At 41.1% G+C, this 11,933-nt stretch overlaps 1 protein-coding gene and 1 non-coding gene across 2 annotated transcripts; one reads left to right on the forward strand and one right to left on the reverse strand.

Moving 5' to 3' along the window:
• Positions 1 to 4,962: 4,962 nt before the first annotated feature.
• Positions 4,963 to 5,035, reverse strand: trnat-ugu (transfer RNA threonine (anticodon UGU)). Its single transcript has one exon. It is a non-coding gene; the product is annotated as a tRNA-Thr (tRNA).
• A 1,839-nt stretch (positions 5,036 to 6,874) lies between these two features.
• tmem109 (transmembrane protein 109) lies at positions 6,875 to 11,410 on the forward strand. The gene is made up of 3 exons (XM_051386180.1): positions 6,875 to 7,287; positions 7,924 to 8,026; positions 9,736 to 11,410. Exons 1-3 carry the CDS (start codon positions 7,084 to 7,086, stop codon positions 10,113 to 10,115), a joined length of 687 nt encoding a protein of 228 aa, XP_051242140.1. The 5' UTR covers positions 6,875 to 7,083; the 3' UTR covers positions 10,116 to 11,410.
• The last annotated feature ends 523 nt before the right edge of the window (positions 11,411 to 11,933 follow it).

Consider the following 11,933-nt stretch of genomic DNA (forward strand, 5'->3'; position numbering starts at 1 on the left):
ACTAAGGCACTATAGGCTATATGATAAAAACTAAGGGAAAGCATAATAGGTCTCCTTTAACTTCAGCTCAACTTGCCACAGAATGCTGTGGATTTCTTACTGTAGTTGTGTCACTCCACAGCCAGCAGGGAGAGGATGCTTGCAGACAAATGGGACCTCCATGTTGCTGCAGTGTCACTATGCACTGTCTTACTGACAATATTAACACATTTCCACAATCCCTGTTTTTGTTATTTACTCACCTACAACTGACTGAAACTCCAGACTAACACTGAGTCTCTGGGATTCTTTGGAATCATGCTGATTAATCAGATTTATGAAAGGGGCCAATGAATGAGGGGCTGGACGTGGAAAATACACACTGCAAGAGGCAAGCACTGGATTGTCCAATGTTGCCACCTATTGGATCTTTCTTAAACCTCATCCTGTCACATGTAGAACAGAGTAAACCTTTGGGTTCGTTTGTGTCAGATATAGTTTGTGGTAAAGAACTGTTGACTCTTGAGGCACTCAAGAGGGTAGTGATTTAAAAATCCTCTCATATCTCACTGCCGTTTACTCATAGCTGTCAAAAAACATACCTAGGCGTTTCAGGGGAAGGCAACCATTTTGCCCCTGATGAAGTCCTGAATGGCTGAAACACGTAGGCGTGTTTTTTAACTGTTACTATGAGTAAATAGCAGCGAGATATTTAAGGCTTTTTTAATTACTACCCTCTTGAGTGCCTCAGATTTTTTCAACAGTTCTAACATAGTAGGATGCCCTAAATTAATAGTTTGTGGTAATTTGGTTTAATACAAATGTATTCAGGAATATGGGCTATATAAGGACAATATCAACCAAATGTCTTCTAACTAGACTTCCAGGTCCCTTCTATGAGACAAGGCTTCATAATTTGGTAACAATGTAGGACTCTCGTTTTGGGGAATAGGCAGTGGTGTAGCGGTGCATGCGTGTTTAAAAATAAAAAATTAATTAAAACCATTTACCATACTTTCAACAATCCTTAATGGAACCCATAGTCTTACGAAGAACCCTTATAGAGCCCTTTTTTCAAAACATGGTTTGTCAGAAACAAATGGTTCTGGGGAGAACCTCAGCCCTTGAGGAAGAACCCTTATTTCTAAGAGAGTGTGTGTGTGAGAAGTTGATATACTCTACCCCAAATTTTTTTAACATGGCCCGTCCAGCAAAGGACAGACACCCTCTGTTAGTAAACAGTGACCTGTAAGACTATTTTTAATTTAGCTCACCAAAAACTGCCCCAGTTGTGTTTTCACATTGTCTCTTAACTTCAGGCAGTAAGGAGTGAAATTAACATTAGACAGCAGAGGTGACAGTTTTACAGTGTGGCAATGGGAGAATGGCAATGCCAACATACTCATATTTTTTACCATGTTCAGGGTCTTATGTCAGCATGCTAACATTTGTTAATTATCACACCATGTACAGCTGAGGCTGGTAGGAATTTCATCCGGTCTGCAGGTATTTGGTCATCAACCAAAGTATTGGACACATTAAAATGTTAATGTTAGATGGCGCTAGATGCCAGAGCAGACAGGCTTGTTATTGAAGGATGGGGAGAGTCTCTGTATTGGGAACAGGCCTGCACAAGTGAGGTATGGGTTGGCAAGAGTTTCACTTTCTGTTTCTTGTACTTTCTGCAACAATACTTTGTAGCAACTTTGAACAAACCTGATCGTGGTTATTTTAAAATTTGGATGGAGGGTGAACAACACTGTAAAATCAGTACAGTTAATTTATCTCAAAAAAATTACATCAAAATCTTTAAGCAACGCAAACTTAATTTAAATTTTAGTTTAAAAAAAAGTTATTTTAATGACATAACTTAATTTTGTAGGTTCAATAAACATTCTTGATTATGGACTTTTTACTTTTTGTTTTCACAGTACAAATACAAATTACAAAAATTAAGTCAGTGTCACTTACTAAAGCTACTTGATCAAAAAAAAATTTTTAACTTACAAAATTAAGTTAGTTGTATGTGTTTCATGTGATCAGTTTTAACAATTGCTTGAGTTAAATTAACTTAACTGGTTTTACAGTGAAGAAGAAGAAAATCAACCACGACACTAGTATAGCTGTTACAGTCTGCGTTACAGTAGATATCCTACTGTTCTCGGGCCCTTAGTCCCGGCTAAGGCTCGAAGGAACACTTTGGGAAATGATAGGAGTGAACAGATTCATTTGTTAACCACACTGATTGGCAAAGCAATCTACGCCTCTCCGTGTGTCGCATCGCAGCTCACAGTAAGGAGTTCTAGGATAAGACTGTTTTAATTGGTGTCATGTGAGAGATAAAGGGCTCCTGATATCAGCACACTAACACTGATAGATGATGAATGAATACTGAATACCAACCAGCGATCTGATGAATGAATGAATAAAACTGACCACAGTTCTTCTTCAGGAACTAATGAGATCCTCTACCCACCTGTATATACTGTATTTCCTTGAGCAACACACAAACTGCAAACTGCTTCCAGTGGTTGTTCTGGACAACATGAATACAAGACCTTGATTCTTGACTTCCAGCACACGAATGAAGCCCTACTGTTAATGGATTAAAGCTCTACTCTGCAACATTTCCTCATTAAACAGTCTATAAACTCTAGCTCTATGTTCTGTATGTAGTTGAGTTTTGTCCTTACATTATCCCAAATGTTTCCATTTGTGCCTGTCAATGGCGTTATATCCCCTTTGTGCCTGCGTCAGCGTTGTGGTTGTCTGCCAGAAGCTGTCATACATTGACTGTTTATCCAGTCTGAAGCCACATTGTTACCATCCACTGTTTAGATCTTGGTGCTTTTTAACTCTAGATTTGAACCGGATGAAGGATTTTAGTCATTGGACGTCTGGATCTTAAGTTATCAGAGAAACAAGCAGAGCTAGCAGCTCGGCTCGCAGCCTCACAGACTTTTATTCATTCTAGCATGCTGTTTAACTGCCAACATGTCTTACCTGTTTCATTATTACTATTTATGTTTATTTTTGGGGGTTTACTTCATTTTATTTCTGTATTATTTATAGTCCCTGATTTATTTGCCTCAGTCCTGAGATGCTAATCCTGGTTCAAAGATGGAAAACACTCTGTCACTTTGTTTGTTTGAAAAGTGCTGTATAAATAAAGTTTATCATTACACTATATGATTATATCATGTTACCTTGACGATGACAAAACGTGTTATGTAGCCTACAGTTGTGGATTTGGGACTTTTTATTTTATGTTCAAAAATATGATGGTGCCTTATATTTACTTGTTCAAATATATTTCATGAGTTTGCTATAATATTCTTTTTTTTAATTAAATAACCTTTATGACGACTTACTGAGGAATTATTAACCTATTGTCCTTGTTGCTAGCACAGCACTCTGATGGGAATGAAAAGAAAACTTAAAAGCACTGTAAGTGATCTTTTTGTTATAATAAATATTAAATATTAAATAGCTCTACATTCTGACAGTCATCACAGTGTTTACTCAGTAATATGTCTCCCAATCCCTCCTGTAGTAAACAGAACATAAATGTTCTGGTATCCTGTTTTCATGTCAGGCACCCCCACAATGGATGCACATTAGATCATGGACCCCCAATCTGAGGGATTTTGTCTTGCCAAAGTAGTCATTTTTTAGGTTTGATGATAATAAAGTCTTCATAGTCAATCATGATCAAATTAGAATCACTATACCTTTAACTACCATCCCTATTTCTTTTCTTACTGTACTTTCAAAAATGTGATGTAAAGTATTAAATTCCTCTTTTTGCTGGGGACCCCCTAGAAACCTACTCAAGCCCCCAGTTTGAAAACTACTGGCCTGGTAGTGGTTCCCAACTTTTTTACTGACGGGAGCCCTTTTCTATCATTGAGTTAACTGTCAACCCCTTTTATCAGATCAGAAATACTTTATTGATTCTTTTTTTTCCCCAGCCGCTCAAGGTGCTCACACAACATTAAAGAATAGAAATAATAATTACAATATCTAACAATATAAAAAAATTTATAAATCTGTATATACATATGAAATAAAAATAAAAATAGTAAAAATATAATAGTCCATTATAACACAGTATATGACAATATATAGAGATAGAAGTAAGTGTATGCTACAGTATATGACCAACAGAAGTGTAATGAAAAAATATTAGTGAGTACTGATCATTTTAATAATAAAAGACTGCAGTATTAGTAACAGGGTAAGTCAGAATATTGTACATTCATCCGAGTATTGCACATTAACCAGAGAACATTACAAGTACCAGTTTATTGATTGATTTATTTATGGCCACAGGCAGGAATGACTTCCTGTGGCACTCTGTGGTGCATCTCGGCGGAATGAGTCTTGCACTGAAAGTCCTCCTGTGTTTGACCAGTTCATTGTGGAGTGGGTGGGAGACATTGCCCAAGATGGTTTGAAGCTTGGACAGCGTCCTCCTCTCTGACACTGCTGTAAAGAGTCCAGCTCCACTCCCACAGCATCACTGGCCTTGTGGATCAGTTTATTGAGTCTGTTAGCGTCCGCTACCCTCAACCTGCTCCCCCATTAGACAACAGCAAACAGGATAGCACTGGCCACCACAGACTCATAGAACATCCTCAGCATGGTCCGGCAGATGTTGAAGGACCTCCGCCACCTCAGAAAATAGAGACGGCTTTGGCCCTTCCTGTAGAGGTAGCCCTGTCCAGTTTATTGTCCATCTATTTGTAGTTCTCCACCATGTCTACACTACCCTGCATGGAAACAGTCAGTGGAGCCTCAGATCTAAAATTGACTCCTTAGTCTTTGTCAGGTTGAGCTACAGATGGTTCTGCACCATGTGGTTACCAAGTGATCTCATGTTGTCCATGATGGGAGACTGATATCTCCTCTTCTTCAAACCCCATTGTTTCTCTCCAGCTTCAGCACGATCAGCTGATCCCTGGAGTAAACAAAGTGAAACACAGGCCCTAGTGAGGCTTGAACTCACGACCCCTGGTTTACAAGACCAGTGCTCTCACCACTGAGCTATAGAGCCACATACAATGAGAACTTCTTACTATATTCAACACATAACAATAACAGTAGCAAACAAGCAGTAAATTGTACAATGAACAGTGAACACAGATAGATAGATAGATAGATAGATAGATAGATAGATAGATAGATAGATAGATACTTTATTTATCCCGAGGGAAATTCAAGTATCCAGTAGCATACAAAATACAAAACATACATTAGACCAAAATTAAAATCCCTAACCTTAAGAATAGAATTAAATATAAAATAGAAGATAAAATATAAAGTATTTTATATATATATAATATATAAAATTAACAGTAGCTACAATAAACGGTGCAAATAGTAAACAGTGTAAATGAAAGTAAGTAAAACAGTGCAAATGGATGTGCAAAATACAGATAGAAATTGTCCATTGTCTATTATCTGTTGTCCTCCCTGCCTTTACTGAGAGCTGTTGTACAGTCTGATGGGGGATGAAAGAGTTTTTGAGTCTGTTGGTGGAGCTGGACTGGGACAGCAGTCTGCCACTGAACACACTCCTCTGCCTGGTGAAGGTGTTGTGCAGAGGGTGGTGGCTTGTTTTTGCGTCCATATTTGCTGTCCAGTCCAGCTTGTCGTCCAGCTGCAGCCCCAGATATTTATAGGTCCTGACCACCTCCACATCGACCCCCACCCACCCACCTGGACACAGGTTGGAGATGTGGTTTCTTCCTTCTGAAGTCCACCACCATCTCCTTGGTCTTGGAGGTGTTCAGCTGCAGATGGTTGGACCCGCAACACCTCACGAAGTCCTCGACCAGGCTCCTGTGCTCCCCCTCCCGTCCATCCTTGATACAGCCAACTATCGCAGTGTCGTCCGAGTATTTCTGCATGTGGCAGAGCCCGGAGTTATACTGGAAGTCAGATGTGTACAAGGTGAAGAGGACGGGAGAGAGCACGGTCCCCTGTGGTGCTCCGGTGCTGCTGACCACAGTGTCTGACGTGCAGCCCTTCAGTCTGACGTACTGTGGTCTCTCTGTGAGGTAGTCCGTAATCCAGGTCACCAGGAGTGGGTCCACCCTGATCTCTGTCGGCTTGTCTCTCAGCAGGAGCGGCCGGATGGTGTTGAAGGCGCTGGAGAAATCAAAAAACGCGATTCTCACAGCGCCGCTCTCCTTGTCCAGGTGAGTGTGGGCCCTATGGAGCAGATAGAGGATGGCATCCTCCACGCCCACCTTCTGCTGGTATCCAAATGACTGCAGGTGTGTGAAATATGTGTGTTTTGGAGGAATTTAATTATTTATTTAGATTAGTTTTCCTGATGATTCTAGTATTGTGTATTTTTTCATTTTTAACAATTATACATGATCGGTATCTTTTTTTTGACAATTTCAATGTTTTCTTCTCCCTGACACTTGGCCACGAGCTCTTTGCCTGTCCTGCTTTATCCATGCAGGATGAGGCTGTTTAGCAGAGTCTCTGTGAATATCACTTGTGTTCAGGCCTTCCAAGTTTAGATCTTTTAACCTTTAAAATAACGGATTGAATTGGTGAGATATTGGCCTACTGTATATATTTTTAAAGTTTCCTTACCCTCCTTAAACCTTTCCCAGCAGCATCGAACTGCCAGTCAATGTAACTTCTATGATTTTGAGACCAGAACCTATTTTATACAGTCTATGTTGAGAAGAAAGGATGTTCAATATGGAAGCCCATTTCCAATCTGACGGGAGATACTTTCTCAAAATAAGGACTTTGAAACACTAAGTCAAAATATTAAGAATGTTATTATTTTGAGTAATAAGTTTCTCATTTGAATGACTTACAGAATCATAACATTGGCATACATAGGCTTCCGTAGGTACAGTAACTTCCCTGAGTGAAGAGAGTAAAGTGGTTGTGGACACGTGTTGCACACTGAGCCCAGTGGGTGGCACACTCTTCTTTCCATTCCAACTACAAAGTTTTTCCACATCCTGTGCAGTCTCCTCCCGTTCGCTCCTTCCCTTCAACTTCTCCCTGCCCGTCGTTAATGTCTGTGTTCTGCTGATACCTTATCGTTATCACAGCCTGCACGCTTTCACTATGTCCACCCCTCTGAAACAAAGAGCTCTCGGCGGGCTGTGTGTGCTCGGCGCGTTGTTGCTGTCGGTGTCGGGGGAGAAAGTGTACGAGAGTCGCTCCGGGATGATCCACGAGCTCCGGACGGCGCTGGCTGAGCTGGCCGGGGAGGGAAGGACCTACCTGGGCAGGCTGGCCGGGGAGCAGACGGTGCTGTCGGTACAGAAGGTGAGAGGGAGAAATGGAGTTTGAAGTAGTGATGGGGTTCCGGCTCTTTTTAGAGAACCGGTTCCTTTGGCTCGGCTCACTAAAAAGAGCCGGCTCTTTCGGCTCTCAAGTGGCTCCTCAGATTCTTTTGTTGCTTAAATTAATTTATTACCAAATTATGTGTAAAATGAATAACTAATGTAAATGCATACATTATATCAAAAGTTTATCATTTATATGGATTTATTAATATACTCTACATGGAACAGAGTGCTACAAAAATAAATTATAAAACACAACAACAAAGACCATCTCAGACAAAAAGCTGCTCGATATGAGATTTTCATTTCATTTTTTAGTATATGAGCTTTGCATAAATGTTTACGTTGTAAAATATCCTTTCATACTATTTATGGGTAATTAGACATGTAGCTCTGAGCTTTATTGCCTAACATGAACATTGAATGAGGGCAGGTTGACCTCAGAGTGAGTGTGTGTGTGTGTGTGTGTGTGTGTCAGTGGAAAGTGAGGAGTATGCAGAGTGAAGGGTGTGAACATACTGTGGGTAGAGTAGGGAAAGCAGGCTGATTTCACTGTGTCAACCCTTCCTTATGTAACCTTCAGCACTCACTGTCCTTACACCGCTCTCTCCTCCAGGCTTTCTCTCAGGTTCTGGGCGTTGTGGCAGGAAGTTTGGCTGGGGGTCTGAACGTGCTCCTGCAGTATGTTTCACACTTCCTGCAGGCTGCTGGAATCCAAGGTAAACCTCACACACACACACACACACACACACACACACACACACACACCAAAGACTATACTGTCAATCACCATCATTTACATCATTGGTCTTGGTGTTCATTGACTCACTGTAGTCAGCCATGGAAGCTCTGCTAGTTGTTCCCTGCACTCATATCGGAATAAAACATTGAGTGTTTGGCCACAAGTGCTCATTATTCTTAGTCATTGGTTGAGTTGCTGTTTCTTGTTTATTTCTCACTGTTTGTGCAGTAAATGCAGCAAATTGCAGAGCAAATGCAAACGTGTTTCATAAGTACGTGCAGGGGTGCTTTCCAGAGGGGGGGGCCTGGGGCGGCCCCCCGGGAAATCTCATTGGTCACTGCTTTATCCTTACCTCTTCTACTGCGCACAGTGTTTCAGAGGCTGTAGTAGGCTTCGTATTAAAGCTAGAGTGAAGAGACTGGTATCATATGAAACCTAAATGACTTAACGCATCTGTCAGTACTAGCCATGTTAGCGTGTTGGGAGGGGTGGCTAATTAATGCTCCAAAGTGGGGCAAACTTTTGGCGATGGAAAGATAGCACGGCCATTTTCAAAGGGATCCCTCTGAACTCAGACCTCAAGATACCTGAATGAAAATGGGTTCTATGGGTACCCGCAAGTCGCCCCCATTATAACATTTTTGTGCAGTTTTCTCCACGTGGTATATATCTGTTATTTTCGTCTAGTGTATTTGAATATTTCTGCAGACTGGGGTCCATAAACAGTGTTGGAATTACATAAATTGGGAGTGACTGGGAAGCTGAGACACATACTACGCCTGCATAAGTTAGTGCCCCTCTTGTGCCACTCCAGTCAAAAGGGCATGGCCCTGGGTATATGGCGAACTTTAAATACACACAGTAAATCATCACAAATTTACTACAGAGACATTGTATATTTGAAAAGGTAAAAAAAAAATCTAGGGATGGAGAAGATCAAATGACTATTTAAATATTTACAAGTTCAAACTAAGTGTTTACATATGTAGGTTAAGCTATAGGAACACACTAATCCAGAGATCCGGGATGAAAGAGCGAGAGAGGTCAAATGTTCCACACCTACTGACTGCCTGCACACAGCCCGAGAGGAGAGGTAGAGACCCCAGTGCTGCTGGCAGAAGAGCCGTGCACTGCGATTACTCTGAGCAGCAGGCATGGGGATGAATTACAATATATTTGAATTTATTTCTCACCTTTTCTCAGAGGGTCTAAATTTGTTGTGAGTCGCTCTTTAGAAATAAAGTCTGAAAAGTTGCTAAATCTAGTGCGTAAGTCGGCAAGTTTGCAACTTGCAGGCTGCCTGGTTGATTGTGTGCATCGTAGCATAGAGCTAATGCCCCCTCACAGTTTTCATATTTGAACACCCAACAAGTAAAAGGATTTATATTATATGTGTGTATGTATGTATGTATGTATGTATATATATATATATATATATATATATATATACATAAACGAGACATCCTTGATTTCGAGCACTGAAGAAAACGCCCAAATACACATTTAGGTGTTATTTTACTGCACATTGTCTGTTTGCGTCTGTAGATTTCACCAAAAGTTAGCATTAGATAATGCATCGTTTGCATATTAAACCTAATATTTTATATTAATTTCACAATTAAATAAAAATGTCTTTGTAATCCTCAGTGAATATTCTTGCTGTCCTTGTGTTCCTGTTTTCCACAGGTGGCATTCCCATCAACAAGGTGACCCCAGAGGGCCTGATATTTGTTGTCCAGTGGGTTCTCGTGGCTCTCGTTAGCTACTGGCTGCTCTCCCTCGCCTTCCGATTGGTTGCCTCCACTGTGAGGCGGACCCTGTGGCTGCTGAAGGTGAGCGTGGCTTTGGCCTGTTTCGGACTCATCCTGAGCGACCACAGCGTGGACACGGAAACCATGGCCATCCGATTGGCCGTCCTGGTGTGCGTCTGTGTCCTGTTCGGCGTCGGGACTTTGAGGAGCCAGCCTTCTAGTGCGGCTGATAAAACCGCTCACCTGGAGGAGCAAGTGAGGATCCTGGAGAGAAGGCTGAGGGAGATGGAGAGGTGGAGGAGGACAGAGGAGTGAATTGAGACAAGTGTTTGTCTGTCGTCTTCCCATACCTGGCACCACACGAGGGAGCGCTGCTGTCCTTCGGGGCCTCTGGAACTTCAAGGAATGTTTTTACAGTTTTGAGGTTTTGTACGTGTTCCAAAAGTTATTATTACTCATGATTTTTTCATTTTTAATTAATATTATTACTTCCTGGAGGCAGTGATTTGTTTTTTTTTTACTGCTTCTCCTTTTAAAATGGAAATTTGATCCTGCGTGTTGTGCTGCAGTGGGAAGGTGCAGAGGATGAAACGTTTTCCGTCCAGCGCTCTAACCGTCCTTTAACCACATTAAAGAAACATTTAGAGAAATACTTATATTTGCTTTCTTTTCTGGAGTTTTTCGCTGAGTTACTTGCTGGAACATTTTTGAAGTGGTGCATCCGTCTGCCCAGCACTTCTGTGCAGCATCTCCAGCCAGCGCGGGCTCCCTGAGCGGGTTGATGAGCAGCAGTGTAGAACTCCCTCTGAAACCACAAATGTTTTATTATCTCATCTTTAATATATCCGAGGTGCTGTTTGGAGTACTTTTTAAACTTTTGATAAAGCCAGGCTATCTGTTTCCACAGTTTATGTTAAGCTAGCCTAACCTATCCTGACTGCAGCTCTCTGTACATGATGCACTGCCAGGATATTAATCGTCTTACTCTTGGAAAGAAAGCAAATTAGTGTATTTTGCGAATTCTTTGAAAATGTCAAAATTCTCTTAAAGCTACAGTAAGTAATTTTTCTACATACTTCTTTTAAATATGACAAAAAGAAATAGTAATAATCCATTATTAACCAATAATCAATCCACTGCTATTTCTCATAATGGTTGAAATGTCTCAGGACCGGCTGGTGGGTTACAGCTCGTGTTATTCAGCCTCAACCTGATAAGGTTGGATCCGTGCTCTGATTGTGTGTGGTTCTGTTGAAAAGGTTTTGATACCATAATGCTTTAAAGCCCTTCTGAGAAAAACAGCATGATTCACTTTGATTCAGTGTGATCCAACCAGTGTTTTGACAGATTCCGATTCTTCACTCATCATTTTCAACCATCCTAAATGCTGTTTAGTGCCTTAGATGTCGCTCATTTACCAGTAGTAAGTTGATTTGAGCTCAGAGATTAGCAGGTCATGGTCTGCTGGGATGTATTATCATACTGCTGTAGTGTGTACTGTATGTGTGTACCTTGTTATACACATCACTGTTAAACTCTTGTTATACAGGTACTTTTGGAGATAAATGTGCAGCTATAAATGCCCATAATAAAAACCAAATATAACATTTCACAGGTGTTGAGATGTGATCCTGATGAGAAAAGATTGTGTTGACTCGGCGTACCGAAACACTGGCCCATTCTCAGGTCGTTGAACACACACGTTACCGGGCCCCTCAGCTCAAGGTACCCTGTAGTGTCTGTATGAGAGGCACGTTAACCTCATGTTAAAAAGACACGAGCTGGCTAACTAATGTGACGCTGACATTGAACATGATTCAGATAGTTCAGCTGTCACTAGGTGTGAGACAAATCTGTCAGACCAGTTGTCCACAGGAAGAAGAAAACCATGACTGACCATGACTAAATTGATGCAATAGCGCAAAGTCATTACCAGTGGTGTGATTTTGTGGCTTACAACGTGTCAGCTGACAGCGCCTGCTAAATTGAAACTGCTGACCAAGATAAGGTCAGACTGGATTCTTCTGGATGGAGAACATAAAAAAATTTAAGTTTTTTCACTATATCCTGACAGTAGTACATGAGACAGATAATCTGTGAAATAAATCTGTATTTGACACTCTGTGAATCTTT

The sequence above is a fragment of the Dicentrarchus labrax genome, unplaced genomic scaffold (assembly GCF_905237075.1).
Source record: "Dicentrarchus labrax unplaced genomic scaffold, dlabrax2021, whole genome shotgun sequence".
NCBI lineage: Eukaryota > Metazoa > Chordata > Actinopteri > Moronidae > Dicentrarchus > Dicentrarchus labrax.

Excerpts from the sequence above, each read along its gene's own strand:
- tmem109 (XM_051386180.1), top strand. The coding sequence starts at position 7,084 with ATGTCCACCCCTCTGAAACAAAGAGCTCTCGGCGGGCTGTGTGTGCTC. Across the intron at positions 7,288-7,923 it reads CGGTGCTGTCGGTACAGAAG|GCTTTCTCTCAGGTTCTGGG; the intron begins GTGAGAGGGAGA and ends TCTCTCCTCCAG. Across the intron at positions 8,027-9,735 it reads GCAGGCTGCTGGAATCCAAG|GTGGCATTCCCATCAACAAG; the intron begins GTAAACCTCACA and ends TGTTTTCCACAG.